This window comes from Rana temporaria, chromosome 4 (assembly GCF_905171775.1).
Source record: "Rana temporaria chromosome 4, aRanTem1.1, whole genome shotgun sequence".
NCBI lineage: Eukaryota > Metazoa > Chordata > Amphibia > Anura > Ranidae > Rana > Rana temporaria.
Window position 1 is genome coordinate 308,049,332 of NC_053492.1, and position 25,216 is coordinate 308,074,547.

Consider the following 25,216-nt stretch of genomic DNA (forward strand, 5'->3'; position numbering starts at 1 on the left):
TATTTAAATTAGAGGGTGCACGAGTTTAGTGAGGCCTAGGGCAGCACAAAACTTAAATACACTACTGATTGTAGCTCTGGCTGTATATTTAGGGTCCTAGTCTTGCTGGAAGGTGAACCTCTGCCCCCAGTCTCAAGTATTTTGCAGACTCCAACAGGTTTTCTTCTAAGATTGCCCTGTATTTGGCATCATCCATCTTCCATCAACTCTGACCAGCTTCCCTGTCCCTAATGAAGAAGAGGATCCCTACAACATGATGCTGCCACTGCCATGGTGGGGATGGTCTGTTCAGGGTGATGTGCAGTGTTAGTTTTCTACCACAGATAGTTTTTTGCTTTTAGGCCAGAAAGTAACATTTTGGTCTCATCTGACCAGAGCACCTTCTTCCACATGTTTGCTGTGTCCCCCACATGGTTTCTCGCAAACTGCAAACGGGACTTCTTATGGCTTTCCTTCAACAATGGATTTCTTCTTGTCACTCTTCCATAAAGGCTAGATTTGTGGAGTGCACGACTAATAGTTGTCCTGTGGACAGATTCTCCCACCTGAGCTGTGGATCTCTGCAGCTCCTCCGGAGTTACCATGGGCTCTTGGCTGCTTCTCTGATTAATGTTCTCCTTGCCTGGCCTGTTAATTTAGGTGGATGGCCATGTCTTGGTAGGTTTGCAGGCAACAATTTAGATGAGGGATATGGTGGACTTTAGTGGTACCGTACAATAACTGAATTAAACAGTCATATGTCAAATATTTTAATTCATTTTATTACAAAAATATACATTTTCTTTAACAATGAAAAATCAAAGAGTTATTTTTAAAAACCAACAATGATAATCAACAGTGTTCTAGTTCTATGGTCACACCAAGGTGTTGCCACTAGATCATTATCACCATCTGTGTATTAGTTACTCTACATGTTTCACGGCTCACATTTACCACTTTTTCAGGAGCTATAACATACATATACACGAGGGGTAGTTAGAGGTATCAGAGTAAAGGGGGCTGAATACAAACGCATGTCACACTTTTCAGATATTTATTTGTGAAACATTTTAAAAACCATGTATGATTTTTCTTCCACTTCACAATTATGTGCCACTTTGCGTTGCTCTATCACATAAAATTTTAATATAATACATTTATGTTTTTGGTTGTAACATGACAAGATTTGGAACATTTCAAGGGGTATAAATACCTTTATAAGACAAAGTAGCTAAAATGTATTGATACCAGTTTTTGCTTGGATATGTTACTAAAGCTGTCATTTTTTACATGACAAAATGTAAAAATCCTAACTACTGTACATATGGTAAAGATCTGATGCACATATTGGCTTCAAAGTAAAGAACTTAAAGGGTCACTAAAGCATTTTTTTTTTTTAGCTAAATAGCTTCCCTTACCTAACTGCAGTCCTGGTTTCATGTCCTCATTGTTAGTTTTTGCTCTGATGTTGCTGTAATCCTTCTCTGTTCTGGACAACTTCTGGTTGTCTGTTTCCTGAGGACCACAGTACTGGGAGATTCTAGTTTCATTTTCCAAACCATCACTGCTCTATGGCTCTTTCTAGCACAGAGGCAGGATAACATGCAAAAACGTAACTAGATGCAAAAACGAAACTAGAGGTACATTATATGATTGGTTTTTATCTATTTTTAATCAATTTTAAAAGGAATCAGTTAACTATTATGTATACATACCCTGTAAACAGTCATTTCAGCAAAAAAAATAAATTCCTTTACAACTCCTTTAAGAAAAGCATTGAGAAACAAAGTCATAGGCAGGATTTATTGTGTATTAATAAAAGGCATGGTACTGCACAACAATAGCACAATTTCTTTCTGCAATTTTAGTTTTAAACTATCTGTACTGTGTTGGTTTTATAAGATAAGGTACCAAGATAACATTTCTACACTTTTATTGCTAAAATGTTATTGTATTGGTATTTTTGTGTAGACCTGTAAGATTACCAGATTTTCTAATATATATCAAAAGCAGGTGTACAGAAATTGTTTTTCTCAAGTTACTTTCGCCTGTCTTTGAAACATCTATTAACTACTTTTATTTGGATGCATATTATTGAATACAATTCTGTAGCTATATATTGGCCTGGGGTATGTATTGAAAGTTTTAATAAAGACTTATATTTAAAAATGTATTAGCGGTCCACATTCCATGAATGAGCTCTCAAAGATACTAGGTACTGCAGTGACTAAAAACAAATCAGATCAAATATATATATATATATATATATATATATATATATATATATATATATATATATATATATATATGTTTGTAATGACTGTATGGACTACCACTAAAGTGCAATTTTTCAAAATGTTTTGTGAAACAAAACTGCATGGCAGTTCCATAAACAGGCTCAACTTCAGGTTCACACTTATGCCTATGGTGCACCCAGGACATGAGACCATTATCCGATCCAAATGAAAATGGCTAAATGAGGCAACTGTCGTTTGTGGCAAAGCTTTCCTTTTTAGTTCACTTATAAACTTTGCCATAGCAACCATTTCATCCTTTATTCTCTGGGAAAAATAAACAAGTGGTCTAATTGATCATTGGAAGTTCTTTATATCGGTAAAGAATGTTTTCCAAAGTTTGTAGCCATAGCTATAGATAAAGCAGAATGGTGTCTGTGAGAGAACAGTTGTTGAGGAGACATCTACTTATTGTAGTTTTGGGACCCAAAAGTGCTTTTCAGGTTACTCACCCAACAGAATAAATTTACGTGTAGATAACACCTTACTTCCCTCTACTTAGTGTACAAGGTGCAGAGTTCAGGAGTTCGATGTGTACAGAGTTCAGGTGGGCACTACATACAGAGTGCAGGGTTCAGGGGTGCACTAGGTACAGGGTACAACATTCAGGAGTGCACTGTGTATAAAGTACTGGATTCAGGGGGTTCACTACATAGAGAGTGCAGGATTCTGGGGTGTGTTACATATAGAGTGTAGGATTCAGGGGTTCATTATGTGCATAATTCAGCCCTCTTTCACAGGCACCCCCCAACCAAATCTCATTTCTACCCCTACTCAACTCTGAACGCTGCACCCCTCCCCACCTCTGCACACATCTCCCCTCCACTGCCTTCATCTCCTCCCTATCCTCCACCTCTGCACACACCCTCCCATCCACAGACCTTATCTCCCCTCATCCTACCTTTGCACACATCCCTCTTTTCTTTCATTCAACCTTTAACACATTTGTCAAAAAACACTCGCTGTGCCTCCCCACACTGTAGCTGGCTCCTCCTCTCAATCGCGGTCATCAGCATCCATGCACCCAGGTACAGATGACAGACGACGATCACGGAGAGTGTAGCCTTCCACTTGAAACACCCTCCTGCCTGTGAGCACACTGCACTAGCAGCTGCATCCCCCTTGTCCCGACCCTGAACGCAGAGCAGGAAGGGATCTGTGAAGCCACCAAGAGAGGCAAGCTTCCCTTGTAAGCACAGAAGCCAGGCTTCTGTGTTTATAAGTCATAGTGGTGAGCAGGGAGCGGAGGGCAAGAGCCAGAGGCAAGTTCCGGGTGAAAAAATGCCCTGCTTACAACAATATAGTCTTGCGCCTTGTCTTCTCTATTCAAGATTCTTCTCTCATAACAGGTACTGTATGCAAAAGTAGAATTGTGGTTTCAACCGAGATTTACCCATTAATATGCAGTAAATCATTTCTGTTGATTTTAAATTAAAACTAAGTACTATACAATCAAGCTGGCTAGAATAAAAAATATATTTTATATTTCATTTAACATAGCTTTGGGCAAATGAAAGCTGACTCAGATCAGACAGGGCAATGTGGATCAGTGAACTGCACCACAGCAGATGTATCTCTGTGGACCCAGCGCCTAAAAAAAATGTTAATTGCCTGTAAAGGAACAACCGTTTGACAGGGCCATTCTTAATAGTGCATGGCCATACAGGCAGTGTGTGTCTTCTGAAGCAGAAGAAAGATAATAGAAATCTCTGCTCTGCACAATTTACCACAGTTCTAAAGCAACAAATAAAAGTTATGAGAAATTGAAGTGAGCTAACAAAAGAAAAATCGTAGGACAAATCTGCAGGGTATCATATAATGCTAACGTTTAACTGTAATAGTGAGCATCATGTTACCTGTGTGATACTGAGAATTATGGATTTGGGTATTCACATAAAACATTGTGTATATACTTGTACTTAAACAGACACTGATCAATGAGTACTTGTAAGCACTGATTCTTAATCCCATATTGCATACTGAAAATTCAGTCACTAACATTATATGCTATGTATGTGTGTAACCACTTTATATATCTACCTGTCATTTTTATTTCTAATTTGTAGAAACAAGAGAAGAAAGTAGAAAACTTTAACATATTAGTGACCATTAGTGATCTAAAATGTGGATGGCAAAGTGGGTCCGTTCAAACTATTGGTTCATTGTGCACAATCAGTAGCCCCTTGGGTCATGAGTTAGCATTTCAGGGACCAGGGAGTAGTTGAGTTTCACTATGGCTATTTGTTGCTAGCACTGTCCATAGCACTGTTTTGGTTATGTGTGGTGCTGTTGCTGATTTTTTATTATTATTATGTGCAGATTATACAGCTGCTCCTGTTGCTAACTGGCAATGCTGCTTTTTCCAACACTGATAATGCCGTAATGATGCAGTAGTGGGTGGTGCCTTATCAGATTTTCCACTATCTACTGTAAAAGGTGCTACTTTTAATAGCTTTAAAAAGTCCAATATTTTAAGGACTTGGTTGCCCGGATGTTTTCCTTGTGTAATATCAATGGCACAATCATCACTTTGCAAGAAATAACCTCAGTAATTAAGTTGCTTTATCCTCTGCCAGTTCATTAGACTCTTTTACCATTATAATCATCATCAACATCATAGTCACCCTTGGCACATTTGCTAGAGACGTTAGTCTACAGCCAACTATTTCTATTTTCACGTTTGTGACAAGTTTTACATCTAGGATTCAGCATTAACGATGTCATCCTCTTCACAGGGTTCAAGAAATTACCCTGGTCTTCTTCCTCCACTTCCTACTGCTACATATCACCTTCATACTTAACTCCATAAGTGCAGCAGTGAGCAAGGCACTGCACTTAGTTTTCTTATGTCATTGCGTGTCAGAGAGTGAGATAATTCATGGCACACTTATCCCTGCCTGCAAATCTTTTTTCCTTAATGAGCTTTGTAAGTGATAAATTTCCATTAACGCCTAGTTTACACTTGCTTCAAAATAAGGCTTCGGACACGCTTTGTTAAAACTCTCTGAAAGCCAGTCAAAGCTCCTTTCACTAAATAAAATGGTTAGCTTAAAGTCCTGTTTACACTTTGCTTTTGGTTTACTTTACTTTGCATAAAAAATTATACCCCATGCCGCTTTAGTTATGCTTCAATGTGTCTTTAAAGCCTCCATAGAAGTCTATGTTAAAGCTCGCTTGAAGTCCCACCAAAGCCTCACCAAATCCTCATCGAAGCCCTACCAAAGGTTCATCGAAGCTCCACCAAAGCCTTATCGAAGCCCCACCAAAGCATCATTGAAGCCTCATCGAAGCCCCACCAAAGCACCAAGCAAAATCAAGGTGTAAACAGGATTGTAAGCTAACCATATTTATTTAGTGACAGAGGCTTTGAATGGCGTTCAGAGAGCTTTAACAAATCCTGTCCGAAGCCTTTGTTTGAAGCAAGTGTAAAGTATCTCAAAGGGCTAGTTCACACTTGCTTCAAACCAAGGCTTCAGACAGGCTTTGTTAAAGCTCTCTAAAGGCCAGTCAAAGCCCCTGTCACTAAATAAAATGGTTAGCTTACTGTCCTGTTTACACCTTGCATTTGCTTTGCTTCTGCTTCACTTCAAAAATTATATCCCTGGTCACATTAGTGGTGCTTGAAAGCGTCTTAAAAGCCTCCAAAGAAAACTCTATGACAAAGCTTGATTGAAGCACTTGTGGCTTTTGAGAGGCTTTAATTCAGCTTTAGCTTTGCTTTGTTTTGGAGAAATTGTGCATCACCATTCACCAAAGCTTCATCGAAGCACCACCAAAAACATCAAAAACACATCATAAAAGCATGTTGAAGCGGTAAGCGCTTTAATGTGTCTTGAAGCCAAAGCAAGTGTAAATGAGCCCTTAATAACTACAATGGGCAGTTTTGGTTTGTCTAAATTGGCTACCAAAGACTGATCATTTCCATCTTGGCACAAGGGATCATTGATCAAATTAGATATTAGCTAGCTATTTACAAAGATAATATCGCAACCATCAATATCAGGTTTGGCTACATTTGAAGTGTTTTAAGAGGGAATTGGTCTAGCTTAGATCCAACTGAAAAAATAGCAACAAAACTGGATCCAACCTTTCTACTGGTAGTCTGAAAGGAACAAGGAAGGTCCTATTAGAATGACTCCTGCTGGACAGCTTTTCTTTAAATAGGAAACATCTGTCGTAAATAGGTTTCTAGGAGCAAACATATCAGTGCACTCCAATAAATTAAGAGATTGCTTGTTGCCATAGAATAGCTGTATGTATGTATAGGCAAGGCAATCCATGTCCCTTATTAACCAGGAGAAGGGTTTTTAAATATTGCCACGAAGCATAAAAATTATTTAAAGACCAGTTTGAGCTGCATATTGTATAGGATATCAAATAGTTAAAACACATAGCTTTCCTCGTTTATTTATTTTACCTTGATTGTTACAAAACCCTAAATGTTCTTTGCAGATATGATCATAATTCAAATCTGTACCAGCAGATTGCAGGTGTCATGAACGTGTATAAAGGATAAGCCAGTTGCATATATTATCCATTGGGAATCATTAGGAATGCACACCCTTTATTTGCCAAATGATTCATATTTCATAACATATGTTTCCAACCATATGAAATCTTGTGGCAATTTCTGAACCTATATTGACTGTTAGTCTAAGCATTCTATTTTTAATATTTTTCTGTACTGTCAACTTTTTGTGTTTCAGGCAAATGTATTACCTGAAGAAAATAAATAAGAAAGCAGTTCGTGTGTGGCTTAAAATTTGGATTGTAAAATGAATGTGATAAAACCTTAAAGTTCCCGATTTACTGAAGGGGGGAACTGATGTATAAGCATTTTAATACATATAACAATAATTTACATACTGTATAATGTATTACATGCTTTTCTAAGAAAGGCATGGCTATAACCAGGGAAGACCATACAAACAGTAGGAGCCAAGTTGCACAAAGGGTTGCTCATTGTCCAAAAATGTACTGATTGCCTATAATAATTGCAAGCTTACTTAGGCTGTTAATACAATCAATTCTAATCACAAATTAATCTGAGGCAGGCTTGAATATTTACAGTCTATTGGCTTCACAAATGTTGGATAGTCCTCTTTATGTAGTATTGAATGCTAGATTATCATGCCAAACTTGCTTGCATATCAATGCAATCACACTAAATGGTTAAATCATTAAAATAATAATAATAATGCTCATCATCATTATAATACAGATGCATTACTAATACAACATTATTGTTATATTATATTATAAGTATAGATAACTGTGAAATATACAGTCATTATGGTAATTGAGGAGCAAGATTATCACCACCACTAATGAATACTTAAATGGATCATACAGTGAGCTTGGTGCAAAGTTATTCGCTTTAAGGTCATTACAAAAACTAAGGAAGACTCTCCACATCAGGAAGAAATTAGATTTACAGAAATCTATGATCACAGCATGCACTTTTATTTTATAACATTAGCATTGTAATAACAATACAAATAACAGTTATATTTGACAATCCATCGTAAGCTTCCTTGAAAAATCTCCTTTTATGTTGTGAGTGCTGCCTGTCTTCTTGTCATCTCTTTACACAACTTCCTGGATTCCCTGCATGCTTCAGCTTCTCCTCTACTGTTTACTTGAATTTTCTAAGGACTACATACCCCATGGTACCTCCCTGCCTTCAAGCAGTGATTCCTGTACTGACTCCGCCTCCTGGGATTCCTCCTCTCAGCACCTCTGTAGTTCAGGGCTCTGTGAATTCTAAGGGCATAGTGAATAGGTGCCACAGAATTCAAGGAAGTAAATCTGTGGGGATCACCATAACGTAAGTTTACAAACTTCAAGATTATTCATATTATTAGGACTAGAAGATAAATAATTGAAATACACAGTGCAAATGAATATATGATTTTACATTTTGACCAAAGATACGCCCTAACCTTCACATATGAAAAGGCTTCTCCACAGTAAAAGCTGTGAAAATGTGGAATAGAATCCCTTGAGAAATAGTTTCGGCCAGCTCTGTTATTTGTTTTAATAACATTGATTTGTAATAATACCAGAGATTGTTTATCCAGGGAATATCTAATTGCCTTCAGAGGATCAGGAAGAAATTTCTTCCCAACTGGAACAAATTGGATCATGCTCTGGTTTATTTCCTTCCTCTGGATCAACAGTGGTTATAGGTTCCTGTGTGAGGTTTACTATTTTTATTTCTTACTATGGGTTGAATAAGTTTTTTTTATCAACTATGTAACTATAAACAGGGTAATATTGCCATTGAGATGTTTCTATGAAAAGGTTTGAGCTGTCTGTAATTAATTTGGATTGCTGTGAAAAAAAACCTGGCCCCAGGAACAAGAAGAGCACAACATGTTATCTCATCTATAACGCCCATTTCACAAGGTCGGATCGATCAGGGCTGTCCGTCATTTTTTCAGGCGGACCCCAATTGGACCACCCATTCTCTATGGGGTGTCCGCTGAAACCCACCGGGCATCCGATCTGTCAAAATTCACTGAAAACAGATATATCACGATACGTTGGCCATCCATCCAGTGGATCGAATGACAATCGGATGGAAATGGACATGCAGAGCGGACATAGACCTGTCATCTGCCTGCCCAGTGGGAATCAGCGGGGATCAGTGGATTCTGCTTGGGCGGATCCACCCCATGTGAAAGGGGCCTAAGATTGCTATGAAACATTTAGCACATTTAAATGTTCATATCTTGAAATGCTTCAGGCAATATTAGCCACAATGCCTTTATATAACGTTTGGAGAGCCAGCCCGTCCTACTTCTGGCATGTGCATTTCAGGGAATTTAGTTTTGCCCACAGGACTATGGTTCAATTTCCCTGTAATCCTCTATGCCTCACATGTCTAAAAACTGCAAGTAATATACATAAATATGTTTTATATGTGCTAAAAGTAAATTACCTTATATTTTATATTCCCCAGAGACAACAGTATGTAAGTAATAGTCATATGTTAGGAGAATAAAACAAAGAGGGCCACCACATAAAATCTTGCTGCCCTATGTAACCTTTACACATACCCTTCACAGGCTGAATACAAAGTCTGAACTTGTGACCTTATCTGGCAATGGCTGTCAGTATAATGCCAATAGTTATTAGGAGTCCTGGTAGAAACAGATGTTCTCCCTAGTGTGCACTTCCCTGATGTGAATGCATTGAGATTTTAACATAAAATGAACAAGATTCATGTTATATAATCCTGCATGTTACTCAGTTCTTTCAGCAGATTGCAATAGCTTATACGGCATCCTCCTTCTCCTCCTTTAGTAAAGGGTTGCTTTACTAAAGGTGTAGAGACTGTTCCCATAGCAAAATGCATGTTCATTTTCAATATCCAATCTTGTGCAAGGAAAATGGAAAACAAATGGGTTTGAGCTTACACATGGTTGGATGATTAAAGTGAAGAAATCTTTATATCATTCACTAGAAAAGGTTTGCTAAGTGAACAGTTGCTGCCCCTTTAGTAGATTAACTCAATAGATTTTTGTTATGGTGAAGGGTAACAGAAGGAAAGTTCAGTGAATGATAGGCATATAGATCAGTGTAAAGACTCTGATGCCGCGTACACATGGTCGTTTTTTGGCATGAAATAAAATGACATTTTTAAAAACGTCATTTAAAATGATCGTGTGTGGGCTTCACATCGTTTTCCGTCTTCTGAAAAATTCGAACATGCTTACATTTTTTATGTTGTTTTTGAAAATGTCGTTTTTTGTGTTGTAAAAAATGATCGTGTGTGTTTTAAACCCGCGCATGCTCAGAAGCAAGTTATGAGACGGGAGCGCTCGTTCTGTTAAAACTACCATTCCTAATGGAGTAAGCACATTCCTCACGCTGTAACAGACAGTAAAGCGCAAATCGTCTTTTACTAACACGGAATCAGCTAAAGCAGCCCAAAGGCGAATGGAACTTCCCCTTTATAGTGCCGTCGTACGTGTTGTACGTCACCGTGCTTTGCTAGAGCATTTTAAAAAAACGATGGTGTGTGGGCAATGTCGTTTTTTATGATGAAGTTGGAAAAACAACGTTTTTTTTCATGATGAAAAACGTTGTTTTCTTTCATGACAAAAAGTGATGTGTGTACGGGGGAATTACACTGTGTTCAAATGTATTTAAAAAATATTTTAAAATGTGTTAAAATAGGATGTATTATCACTGTTTTCTCTAATGTACACAAGTGATAAAATAAAGGGATTTGCATATTTGAGTACATAATGGAAAGTTCAATGTATTATATATTTTATGCATTTACACCTTAGCATGCCTAATAATTTAAAATGTTAACATAATATTGCCTATAATTCTTTATATAAAGCATTTAAGTATTGTAGGCAAATCGCATTACGGGTAACCCCCGGGTTACAAACAAAATAGGGTCTGTAGGTTTGTTCTTAAGTTTAATTTGTTTGTGAGTCGGAACAGGTACATTTTTTTAAGTGTAGCTCCAGCCAAAAAAAGAATTTTTACGGTTTTTTAATAGCATAGGGAAGGGTTAACACCCCTGTAACGTTTGTTTTGCTGGCTGTGCCCCTGCTCAGGAGATTTCACCCCACTTTCTTTCCCTGTGGCTATTGGATTTTGAACATTTTGGGTTATTGTGGAAACAAGGATTGGTGATACAGCTCCAGTATAGAGACACCTTTGTCCGATGATAACTCTAAGGCCCCGTACACACGACCGAGTTTCTCGGCAGAATTCAGCCAGAAACTCGGTTCAGAGCTGAATTCTGCCGAGAAACCCGGCCGTGTGTACACTTTCGGCCGAGGAAGCCGACGAGGACCTCGGCGAGGAAATAGAGAACATGTTCTCTATTTCCTCGTTGTTCTATGGGAGAACTCGGCCCGCCAAGCTCCTCGGCGGCTCCAGGACTGAACACGCCGAGGAACTCGATGTGTTTGGCACGTCGAGTTCCTCGGCCGTGTGTACGGGGCCTTAGGCCGCGTACATCGGTCCAAACCGATCATGTGTGAGCGCCATTGGTTATTTATCCATTGGTTAAAAAAAGCCAACTTGTTTTAAATTTAACTGAGGGATTCCTAACCGATAGTTAAAAACTGATCGTTAGTAGGCACAACCATCGGTTAAAAATCCACGCATGCTCAGAATCAAGTCGACGTATGCGTGGAAGAATTGAACTTCGTTTTTTTCAGCACGTCGTTGTGTTTTATGTCACCGCGTTCTGACACAATCGTTTTTTTAACCGATGGTGTGTAGGCACGACTGACCATCAGTCAGCTTCATCAGTTAACCGATGAAAATGGTCCATCAGACCGTTCTCATCGGATAGACCGATCATGTGTACAGGGCTTGAGAGGAGTGGATTTCCCTTCCTAGGGGTAGATTTCCTCTCACTTCCTGTTGTCTCCCTCCATTTGTAAGTAGGAGTCGTTTGTAATGAGGATGTTTGTCCATTCTTTAAGAACAAAAGGGGGTTATGTGTAGAAGAGTATTTATGGGAAACATTTACCCTTTTAGGGTTCCCAAGAAAACTAAAAGACCAATAAATTCTACCAGTCATCACAATCAGAGGAACTTGAGCTATAAACTGTCCCTACAGAAAAAATTAAATGACTATGAAGGATTATGACATTTGAATGGGTATTTAAATATTTGGTCTTTGTAATTTACAACAACAACAAAAAGTCAACACAATGGAAGATCAGTTATGTATGAAAGTAACAATTATCTTGTCATAAGATCCTTTATAGGTTCACAATATGTCAGTAATATTAACATTTCTAATTCACTCCCAGCAGCTCTCTGGCTTTTAAATTGTTCACAACTTTGTGACTTTGGTACCAGCTGATTGGGTTTGGTAAAATGTCTTTATTTTTAAAAGACCAATACTTCATTCATCAATTCATATTTTGTTTTTAGTAATAAAAATTGTACCTTTAAAGCGTCAGTAAATCCCACTTGGTCGAAAATGAATAGCTCCTAGGCATACACCGTTAGATATTCACCCTCGATGCAGCCAGTTATGTCACCGGTGCATGCACTCCAAATGTCTGGCATACCTTCAGAGCTTTGAGGGCTCCTGCTCGCATGTGCAGGAGCAACCTAATTGCGGCTCCAGCCAAATCACATAGCCGGAGCGTGCGAACCCGGAAGAAAGACCTAGGCTGAATGATTGTGAAAAAAATATATAAAAAAGGCATATAATTTTTTTTATAAATAAGTGCTTGCCATAAGGCCTGAATCCTATTGTCCTTCTAAAAAGTTATTTAGGTTTTCAGGTAATGGTTACCAATTAGCTGACCAATCAGTGACTCTACACAAACTATGATGCACATTTTGGCAAAGACTGTGTGACTAATACCAAAATAATCATGTGATTGCAGTGCTTGCTATACTGTTTTTACATATTTTTTTAACATATTAATAAGAGTTTACATCTGCTTTAGGGTTGAAGTTAAATCCATAAATCTGTCAGACAAGACTGTGCTGCAGGAAACCATATTCCCTGCTACAGAATGTTATCTGGATACAGTTCATGTATTGCACACAGATATTCCAACTTGATGGGGTTGATTTGCTAAAGAAGTGAAGAATTTTAGCCTTTCAAATAAATTTTCACTTTGCAAAGTAAATTTACACTTAGCTTAGTGAAGCTACATGAACATTCACGTTGCAAAATTAAAATTTACTTAAACGAATGAATGAGGAGATGTTATGCTGACTTCAATCATCTAATCACATAGAAGTTAACATATATATATATATATATATATATATATATTTTTTTTTATTCCTTGCACTTGATTGTGTATCCTTTGCAAATTAAATTTTCACTTCGTTTTATCTCATTCACTAAGCTAAGTATAAATTCAGTTTCTAAGCTGAAAATATTTTTTTTATAGTGAGAAGCTTCTTTAGTAAATCAATGTCAATGTTTTCAAATCAATTTTTGTAAAAATACACAGTATGCTCACCTTATCACCTAATAGGAGTATCAGTTTTCCAACAGATAATACAGATAAACTTCTAGATGCAATTATTACAACTCTGTTTTCTTTTATTTATTTCTTTAGCAGTTTTAAAGAATACATGGTTCCATTCCAAGGAGTCAACACACAGAGTATCTGATTTGATGAAAGAAACTGATGTGAGACAGACGTTCAAGACCCAGGATCCTTTGCTTTGACCATTGTGGTTTATTATGCAGAAGAAGATCACATGCAATTTAAATTAAAGTTTTATTTAATAAACCTTTACCGGGCACGGTCTGAGAAACAAATTCTAAAATTATAGCAACATTAAATGTTTAATTCTTACAGTCCTTGCATTACATATTATATTTCCTACATCTGAAGATTATTAAAACACATCATTTAAAATTTTAATGCATTAGGTTAAGACATTTTCTAATGGACTGCAGTATACAAATGTTTTTTTTTTTAATCAAATACATTTTACACATAAATTTATGCAAAGTTGAATAACTCCTAATATGTATTGACAATATGTAGTTTACTGCAAATATATATTCTTTGAATTAACTGCAATTGATTAAGGAAGTAGAAAAGTTGGTGACTAAGTTTAGGGTCACATGACAGCTTTTCCAGCAGCTTTTCCTTCAGTTAATGTATAAAATAAAATATTGCATTAAGGCAGCCTATTACAAATAATGGGGTGCTGATGCACGAAAATATCCCAAAAAATTTAAGTGTTACATGTAATGCATAAAAATACACTATGGTGCACTGTGTCATGATGTACTGCTCTACCATTTCTGTTTCAATCGTTTTTATTAATGGTTTTTAAAAGATAAAGTGAATTCCAGTATTCATTTCAAACAATACGCAATATCCACAATTTAAATTGCATATAAAAGAGTAGTGCTCTAAAACAATTAGCACCACAACCTTCAGTGAAATATGTAGAGGGTTCTTTACTATAAGAGCGGCAAGGATGTGAAATTCCCTTCCACAGGCGGTGGTCTCAGCTGGGGGCATTGATAGTTTCAAAAAACTATTAGATAAGCACCTGAATGACTGCAACATACAGGGATATACAATGTAATACTGACATAAAATCACACACATAGGTTGGACTATATGGACTTGTGTCTTTTTTCAACCTCACCTACTATGTAACATAAATATAAGTAAATATGCAAATAAATATCAGTTAAATTAAATTAATTAAGTTCTGTGTATTGTAGTGAATTCCACAAGAAACCGATGTGTTCCAAAAGAAAACATCCCTCCATTCAAAAATTTTTGTAAGTGAAATTGATTTAGGGTGGAGGGAGGGTGGTGATCTCACACTGCAATAGAGAAATATATGTTCAGATTTTTTGAAGAAAGATTAAAAAAAGAGAAGTTTTCTTTTGGAACACATTTCTTGTGGCATTCACTGGTATAAATAGACTTTTATTATAAATAGACTTTTATTAGTTTTGTACTCTCAAAGTGGTGGTGTTAATTTTGGGGGAGCTGTAGGAGAGTTTAGTGACGTTAACTGATTTATTTATTTATTGTTTATTTGAATACATTTTTTTATTCCAACTCATAACACACACACACACACATACATATATATATATATTAGGGCTGTTACTGATCAAAATTTTTCTGTTCGATTAATCAATTGTTTTTTAATCGATTAATCGACTAATTTTGATTAATTATAACGAACAGACAGATCCAACTACTTTTAGCTGATCTCCTTGCAGGCTGATTCCCAGTGCAGCTACCAACCACTGGAAAAATGGATAGCAGGATACAAAAAACAAACAAAGGCAGCGCTCGATGGGAATAGCATTAAAACTTTTATAGTCTTCAAGTAGGTAACCAAATAAATATTGCACTGGAGATAAAATCGATGTAGCTACATAAACTGTAAAAATGGTGCGAGTAATACCAAATGGTACCAAAAGCAGTCATAAAAACATGTAGCTAAGTATGATACTGGTATAAAAATGTGTACAACGATACCACTGCTGAATCCAGATGAGGAGGGGTTAACATCAGTCTGTCGGCATGTAGATGTCCTATGAAGGGAACTATCACAACTCCCAGTGGATGATTGTAGAATCCCAGGTTGATAGAGGGAAGTGTAACAGCCCTTGCATGTGGCAGATAGTAAGGTCCCGTCGGCATGCAGATATGAAGGCACAGCAAAGGAGCCCTTCAGATGGACACGGCAAACCCCGCCGGTGTCCGTGACGTCACCGGATCTCCGACGGAACTCCCTGAAGGCCCAGAAGCCGGCGGAGAGGTGAGTACCAATCAAAAGAATTTTAATCGATCAAAAAAATTAATCGATTAATTAAAAGTTAATTTGCACAGCCCTAATATATATATATATATATATATATATATATATATATATTTAATTTTACAAATTTTCTGACATGAAAAGTTTCTTCTGATTGTACTCTAATGCCTTGTACACACGGCCGGACTTTTGACCGTGCAAAAGTCAGCCGTGAGTCCATCGGAAGTCCAATGGAAAGAAAGAGAACAGATTCTCTATCTAAGGTCCGTCGGACTTCCGTAAAAAAAAAGTCCGATGGAGGATACACGCAGCCGGACTTTCTGAGAAAGAAAGCCTGTCTGACTTTTTTTCTCTGAAAGTCCTGCGTGTGTACGAGGCATTATGGTTACTTAAATGAAGAATTACTTTTACTGAAAATCAGTTTCTCAAGAATCCATCGCAGCAATCCATAACCAAAACATTTTTCCAACTTTCTTGTTGGGATGAAAGGCAGAGAGTTTAAATGCCATACTCTACCACATCTCTGCTGTGTTTTTTAGAAACAAGGTAAAAAAAGTCTCATAACTGTTCTATTCTAGAAAGGAAATTGTATTGGGGTTGTCATGGAGGATTCCAAATTACTGATCAGATTAAGTCTTCATTTGCAGTTCTTTCCTCTGGAAAACCCCAAAATGAATGTTTAAAAGAAAAAGTACAGGGAAATAAGACAGAAGTTATATTATAAAATCACATTTGTAGAGGTGAGATACTTTTATACTATACTGGATGTAATCACAACATTGTTCTGAGGTAGTTAAAAAAGACACAATATTCATTCTCCTTTGTTGTCCCGAAAGAGATATGTAAAGAAGTTACTAGAGTTTAAAAATAAATAGTTAATATTGAAAAAGAAACTAAACTAATTGAAACCAGCAGCTCCCTGCAAAGTAAATAGTTACTAGTAACCTGTCCCATTGCCAACACCTTCAAACTCCTCTGCCTTTAAAAGAGACGCTTCCTGAAATATCTGGCCCCACGCTGCATCCTGTGGTTCCTACTGTAGAACACACACCACTACTGTATCTGGTGGAGAATGATGGAAGAATCCACAGCACTAAAAAGGGGGAATGACAGAATCCAACTTTTTTTAAAGAATTAATAGATTATCTTCCAGAAAAATTCTCTCTTCAATGCAGAAGAACTAGTTGGTGTGGGCAGCTGGAAAGGACTTGATTTATTTTTAAAACTCATGCTAGAGTTGCATTAAAGGAGGATTTGGCAAAAAAAATTGTCAAAATTTTGGTTTGGACCAATAATCTATTTAGAAACAAATGTAAACCATATGTTGTCTATATGGGCTGATGTTGCTAAATAAATACTAGGAATGCAACACAGTGACTGATAGTCTGATATAGAGATGCCCCAAGAGCTCGCTTGGCCCCTCTACAGTTGCTGAAGAGATTAGAGACCCCCCTGCCCCTCCAACATACACACAATAAGGCCCAGCTAGGCTGAATAACTTGTATTCTGAAAAGATTTATCCACAGTCTCTTAAGGCAATTGGGACTCCCACTAGGTTAAAGTTGTTTTAATCTTGAACTCTTAAACTTAGCTTCCTGACCCAATAGCGTGTGAGTTATATCTTGTTTATGAGTCGTCATGGAAGATAAACTGGACAATATGTTTTCTCAAAAAACTCTTTAAAATGTAAAAACTAATTTTTACTTTTACAGTGTTCATTTACTTTACACTCCTTGTTCTAGCAGCATGTAGATGTTTTCTGCTCTAACATCTTTCATAACAGGCCCAACATAGGCCCAACATTTCATTCCACATTTGTTGCAGTTCTGCAGATCAAGACAAATATCATGGCTTATTGGCTAAACTACTAAATTCTCCGGTCCCCCTCTTGTGATATGTTAAGTCCCAAGCTCTTCTGGGTTCTATCTTCCTTCCGAATCTCTTTCTGGGTTTTAGAAATATCTTGTATAGGTTAAAGTGTCTGCTATTTAGAATAGATGGAGTGGATGGAGCAGAAATAGAAGATAAGCAGAACTTTAAAATCACAGCAATGAAGGCTTTAATGTAAAAATCAGTACACGCTAAGGTCTTCTCTCTACTTTATACAGTTGAATACATTTCAAGTGTAGGTGACTGTTGCTCATCAGCTGCCAATGAAAAAATTATTTATTCTTAGGGTGTTTATCAATGAAAATTTTTGGTCTTGTATTGTATTAATTGCAATAAAGGAATCTTCATTCCATTCCAGATTTATGTTTTGTTTTTGTTTTCTTTACTTCCCCTAGTGATATGTTTCAATCGTCTAAACAGTTACCAATCTATGCACTTACCTGAAATATAGCCTCCTGGCAGACTTCACTGTGGGACTTGTCCATCATTTCACTGCAAAAGCACACTTATGTACCTGGCCCTTAAGCACATATGCAGATGAATCACCATTCTCTTTATTAGAAGTTCATCAAAGCCAGGGTGGCTTTGGCCAATTATGGCTCAGGGGGTTTAGTACATGCCCCACACTATAAAAGGCCACCTGCAGGTCGGCCTTGTGTAGTGTGTTGCAGTGGTTAAGAGAGGACAGAGAGAGTGTAATTTTTTGCAGGTAGATAGAGCAGGCAGGCAGGCTAGTCAGTTAATGTTACAGTGTGTAGAGGATATATATACATCCCAGGTGTTGTACATATATTTATACACTGTATAGTTTAGCTAGATCAGTTCTTCCTAATTTACTGGCAGGCAGGTGACTGGGCTAGCTGCAGTACGTGGTTTATTGCCTGTGTCCTCTGTAGTTTGCACCTAAAGCTACTTGGTGTGTACTGGCCGTGTGCTCTGTAGTTTGCACCTAAAGATTCAGGAGCAGTGATTTTAATAAAAAAAATATATATGAAAAATTCCGTTAAATATTGTACCTGCTGGGTGTCTATAGTATGCCTGTGAAAACGTCTTTGAGAACCCGGGTCTTGCCCGAGGGAACATGTATCAATGGATTTTTTTTTTATAACGGTTGTTTTTTCAGTCCTGAAAAAAACGACCATTTTTAAAACTTTTTTTCCATTGATACATGTTCCCTCGGGCAAGACCCAGGTTCTCAAAGACGTTTTCACAGGCATACTATAGACACCCAGCAGGTACAATATTTAAAGGAATTTTTTTTTTTTTTGTTTATTTAAGCATCATTAAAATCACTGCTCCTGAAAAAACTACCGTTTTTAAAACTTTTTTTCCATTGATACATGTTCCCTGGGGTAAGACCCGGGTTCTCAAAGACGTTTTTACGACAATAACTTGCATATTAGGCTTTAAAATTAGCACTTTTGAATTTGAACGTTCGAGTCCCATAGACGTCAATTGGGTCCCCTATTTTGTAGACGCTATAACTTTTGGGCAAACCAATCAATATACGCTTATTGCGATTTTTTTACCAAAAATATGTAGATGTTTATTATAGCAAAAAGTAAAAAATATTGAATTGTTTTGAAAATTGTTGCTCTATTATTGTTTATAGCTCAAAAAATTATGGTGATCAAATACCACCAAAAGAAAGCTCTATTTTGGAAGAGATATTTAATGTAAGAATATAATCCAATTTACCAGAAATCTGTTTTCTGTATTTTGGTTTGCATAGCTTCTATGTACCTGTCCATACAGTCCCCCTACTGATTTCCAATATCTAAAATATTATACTATTGAAATAGGTCTTTATGTAATTTGTGTTTTAGTTAAATTGATGCCTATACATTGTGCTATTACACATTGTAATAATCCTTCCCAATAGACCTTGCATGAGAACATAATAAACATGTAATTAGTTTGCAGTATACAGATTTTCACCTAATTTAAAGTAGAATTCATGGATTGATCTAATCCTAAAATGGCCCACCCCCTTCTAATACCTATACTAACTACTCAGTCTAGTCACGTGATCTCCCCTGTGTTAGCCAGTACTGAGTAGAGGAGACGATTGGAATGTCCAAGGACTGACGTCACCCATAGGTTTACTATGGGTCCTCCATTGTCAGCGCTGCCTCCTCTCCGCTGAAGCCACTCCATTTGACATTGGCAACCGATCACGTGACTGGACCAGAGTGGGCAGGAAATATGTACTGTGTTAAACCCAGAGCTGTCTTAGGAAAATGTGATCCCATATATAAGGGTTATCAAGTTATACAAAATCTCAAACTGAGGCCTCGTACACACGACCGAGGAACTCGTCGGAAAAGACACATAGTTTTCCTCAACGAGTTCCTTGTTAGGCTTGTTGAGAAACTCGACAAGCTTTCTTTGCGTACACACAGTCAAGACCAAATCTCCTCGTTCTCAAACGCGGTGACGTACAACACATACGACGGCAGGGTAAGTTCGATTCCACTGGCACAACCCTTGGGGCTGCTTTTGCTAATCTCATGCTACTGCGTGTTAAGTAAAAGTTTGGTAAGAGACGATTTGCACTTTTCAGTCTGTTACAGCGTGACAAATGTGATATCTCCATTACAAACGCTACTTTTACCGAAGGTGCGCTCCCGTCTCATACTTTATTCTGAACATGCACGGGTTTGTAAGCATACACACGAACGTGTTTCTCGTCAAAAACCAGCCCGACGAGGAACACGACGAGGAAATTGAGACTCCCGTTGAGGAAAAAGAGAACTTGTTCTCTTTTTTTCTCGTCGAGTTCCTCGACAGTTTTCTCGATGAAAAACATACACACGACCGTTTTCCTCTGCAAAAAAGCTCTGCCACCAAGTTTCTTGATATATTCTGTCGAGGAAAACGGTCGTCTGTACGAGGCCTCACTCAAATTAAACTGAAATTGAAAACAATAAAATAGTAAAAACCATATGTCAGTTAATAGAGTTCATAAAATAAAGTGCATATTCGGTGCTGCCTTCTAAGTGCAAAAAAATCAGATTAATCTTCTAAAATATAATTGGTGCTCCAATATTCTTGTGACTGTACACAGGACCTGGAGCGCACTCTGTGGAGTTGTGTTCCAAAACGGCATTACAAGCTATTTTACAAGAGTTTTACCTGTGAGTGTTACATTTGTTTTGTTTTTTATTCTTTTAGTAAAATGGAAATCTCCTGAATCTCCTTACATGCCATTAATTGAGAGATCTATTGTCCTGCTGTGACACATGGAGGAATTAGGACCTATCTGTCATAAGAACCTGAGGATTGCTTTTATACTGACAGGCACAATATCCATTAGGAGTCAGTGAGGGAGGGCACATGAGGAGGCGAGCACGGCACCTTATTGCCCTCATCTGCACTTTACTGTCATAAGAATATTGGAGCAATATTACACTTTACAAGATTATATGTTTTTTTTTGTACTTAGAAGGCAGCACAAATATGTACTTTATTTTATGAATTCTACTATTTTTACTATTTTATTGTTTTGAATTTCAGTTTAATTTGCACAGAGTGAGTTTGAGATTTTGTATAACTTGATTACCCTTATATATGGTATCACATTGCCTTAAGACAGCGCTGGGTTTAACATAGCATATATAAAGAGACACTTCACCTTGTACCCTAGCAGCAGTCTATAAATAAAATTAGTAGCCACAGCGTATCGCGGGAACACCAACATCAGAGGAAATATGTATGTATATACATACATATTTCCTCTGATGTTGGTTCTTCCATGGGTAGTAAATATATTGTAGATGTTTAAAGGGAGATATGAGCAGTTTTATGATTAGTTAGATCGATCCTGAAATTGTACTTTAAAATGATCATATAGTACGTTTTGTACATAGTTTTTTCTAGTCTAAAAGGTACCATTATATGCATTCTTCTGCATCCAGCAGGTAAAGTTTAAAGATTCTTGGTATGTGTTTTCCTTTGTTTCTTTTGTCCTCTTTTTATGAAAATTATGTTATTTACAGAGCTTAATAGCTCAAGCTGAAATGTACATATACAAGTTCAAGTGACTCTGCCATCAAAAGGGAAGCCCTTTAAAAAAAGATCATCTATACTTACCTTTCTGGCTGCCTGCATCTTCAAACACCACCACTTTACCGATCGTCGGATGCTATAGGTATTTGACCCTTCTGAGTGCGTTAAATACCTGCTCCACCTGCCACATAGTGGTTTCTCCTGCCAGTTTATACATCCTGCAGTGATTTACAAGACAGTTGGAGTACATACAGGGTGCGATGGGAGGAGCTGGTATTCATATACTCAGAAGTGTGAAATAGCTCAAGTGGCCAGGATACTGGGAAAGAGTCTCTTTCAAGACACGGGGGAACCCTAAGGCCCCGTACACACGGTCAGTTTGGTCCGATGAGAATGAACCGAAGTTCATTTTCATCGGACCAAACCGACCGTGTGTATAGGCTACCGGTCTGTTTTCCTTCGGTCCAAAATTTTTAAACATGCTTCAAAACCGAACCGATGGACCGCTGCCCCATCGGACCAAACCGATGGTTAGTACAGAAAAGCATCGGTTCAAAACCCGTGCATGCTCAGAATCAAGTCGACGCATGCTTGGAAGCATTGAACTTCGTTTTATTCAGCACGTCGTGTGTTTTACGTCACCGCGTTCTGACCCGATCGGATTTTGAACTGATGGTGTGTACACACATCAGGCCGTACGGCCACTTTAGAAGTGAACCGATGAAAACGGTCCGTCGGACCATTCTCATCGGTTTTGTCCAACCGTGTGTACGGGGCCTTAGGGGCTGATGTACTAACGGCAAATAGACTGTGCACTTTGCAGTTGCTCCAGAGCTTAGTAAATGAGCAGCATTACCTTCCATCATCCAATCATGTGCAAGCAAAAGTGCTTTTTTTTATTTTAATTCCCTGCATGTGATTGGGTATTGTTTGTGAAGCTTAACCTCATTTACTAAGCTCTGGAGCACTGAACTTGCAGAGTGCAACTGCATTTTGCAAAGTGCACAGCCTATTTTCCATTAGTAAATCAACCCCTAATTCCCTCTCTCTAAACCACTGCTTTCAATGACAAATACTGAAACTGAAACAAATACAGTACATAAGTAGATGTTTGAGTTAGGAATAGATTGATGTCAGGCAAAGATATCAGTACTCTGAGCACTGAAGGTGCATTTTATGTTTTGGAACACAGAGTTTAGAGCAAATTTTGGGAACAAATATGTTTTTTTATTAACATTTTTCATCCCCATTTCTATGGTTGTACACTCCTCACATTTTTGTAAATATTTTATTATATCTTTTCATATGACAACACTGAAGAAATAAAAATGTGCTACAATGTAAAGTAGTGAGTGTACAGCTTGTATAACACTGTAAATTTGCTGTCACCTCAAAATAACTCAAGACACAGCCATTAATGTCTAAACCGCCGGCAACAAAAGTGAGTACACCCTTAACCTCCCTGGCGGTATGATTCTTTCAGAAAAAACATGCTAAAAGCGGTACCATTATTTGCAAGGAAATTTGGCGTTTTATATTGTAGGTCTGTAATTTTTAGAAATAACTCACTTAAATCTGACCAAACAAGATTCTAATAGGCATCCCGTGTATTACATTTTTTTAAAAACAAAATTATAAATTATAATATAATAAATAATTATAAATAATTATAACAAATAATAATATAATTATAATAAAAATTATTCAATAATGTAATCAAATCAAAATCACTGAAATTTGCTCAGTTGCAGAATTGTCGCTGTCATTACTTTTATTTTTTTATGACGAATTTCCCCACAAATCGCTATCGCACAATTCTGCAAGTGATTATAATTTATTATCGCTGTTTTTTAGCTGATCTAAAACTATTTTTGACATAAAGGGACACTTTTGGTTGCTATGGACAATCTACAGTTTGCAGGGAGAAAAAAAGGTTTTTATTATATAAAATGACATGCAGGACACTGGGCAGACCACTAGGGACAGGGGGGGTGTGTTTTTTTTACATACAGTACTGTAATCTATAAGATTACAGTATACTGTGTGTATAGTGTTTGTTTACGTTTTTGAATTTGGCGCCGTTCTCCGTCCCCGTGCGTCGTAACGTCGCAGGGAACGGAGATCGGCGTCACACGGAGGCACTATGTGAATCGAGCGAGGTCCCGCTCGCTCACACAGCGCGGTGGCATCGCTGGATCCAGGGACAAGGTAAGTAAAAAGTGCCTGTGGATCTAGCGAGGCAAGCCCGAGACTGACTCGGGGTTACCGATAGTAGCAAGAAAATCTAACCCCGTGTCAGTCTCGGGAAGACCGCCAGGGAGGTTAAGTAAAAATTGGGCCCAAAATTACACTATTTTGTGTGGCCACCATTATTTTCCAGTACTGCCTTAACCCTCTTGGTCATGGAGTTCACCAGAGCTTGACAGGTTGCCACTGGAGTCCTCTTCCCCTCCTCCATGATGACATGACAGAGCTGGTGGATGTTAGAGACCTTGCGCTCCTCCACCTTCCGATTGAGGATGCCCCACAGATACTCAATAGGGTTTAGGTCTAGAGACATGCTTGACCAGTCCACCACCTTACCACTTAGCTTCTTTAGCAAGGTAGTGGTCAACTTGGAGGTCGTTATCATGTTGGAATACTGCCCCGTGGCCCAGTCTCTGAAGGAAGGTTACCATGCTCTGCTTCAGTATGTCACAGTACATGTTGGCATTCATCGTTCCCTCAATGAACTGTAGCTCCCCAGTGCCAACAGCCCCAGACCATGACACTCCCACCACCATGCTTGTCTTTGCACTCCTCACCTGGTTGCCACCACACATGCTTGACACCATCTGAAAAAAAAAAAGTTTATCTTGGTCTCATCAGACACAGGACATGGTTCCAGTAATCCATGTCCTTTGTCTGCTTGTCTTCAGCAAACTGTTTGCAGGCTTTCTTGTGCATCATCTTAGAAGAGGCTTCCTTCTGGGACAACAGCCATGCAGACCAATTTGATGCATTGTGCAGCGTATGGTCTAAACACTGACATGCTGACCCCCCACCCCTTCAACCTCTGCAGCAACCTGTCTTGTTAAACTGCTGTATGGTCTTGGGCACTATACTGCAATTCAGTTTTAGGGTCTTGGCAATATTCTTAAAGACTAAGCCATCTTTACATAGAGCAACAATAATTTGTTTCAGATCCTCAGAGAGTTCTTTTACCATGGGGTTCCCTGTTGGACTTCCAGTGACCAGTATGAGAGAGTTATGCCGCGTACAGGCGATCGGAAATTCCGACAACAAAACCGTGGATTTTTTTCCGATGGATGTTGGTTCAAACTTGTCTTGCATACACACGGTCACACAAATGTTGTCGGAAATTCCGAACGTCAAAAACAAAGAAAAATTACGTTCAATAGGCAGTGCGGCTCTTCTACTTGATTCCGAGCATGCGTGGAATTTTGTGCATCGGAATTGTGTACACACGATCGGAATGAGAATGAGAATGAGAATCAACCCAATTTTGACATTTTCACTTAGAGGTATATTCACTTTTGTTGCCAGCGGTTTAGACATTTATGGCTTTGTGTTGAGTTATTTTGAGGGGGCAGCAAATCTACACTGTTATACAAGCTGTACACTCACTACTGTACATTGTCATTTCTTCAGTGTTGTCACGGAAAAAGATATAATAAAATATTTCCAAAACTATGAGGGGTGTACTCACTTTTGTGAGATACTGTATATATTTATTACCTCTTACAGAGATCACAGCACTGACAATGCTTACATCTGCTTTT

General features: G+C 37.9%; 1 protein-coding gene across 1 annotated transcript in view; it reads left to right on the plus strand.

The window, feature by feature from the left end:
- The window catches only part of SAMD5 (sterile alpha motif domain containing 5), a 44,312-nt gene extending 30,226 nt beyond the window's left edge, over positions 1-14,086 (plus strand). Inside the window, exon 2 of the mRNA XM_040350580.1 lies at positions 13,346-14,086. Coding sequence (XP_040206514.1) covers positions 13,346-13,354 — 9 coding nt within the window. The 3' untranslated portion in view covers positions 13,355-14,086. The remainder of the gene's footprint in view (positions 1-13,345) is intronic.
- Positions 14,087-25,216: the final 11,130 nt, after the last annotated feature.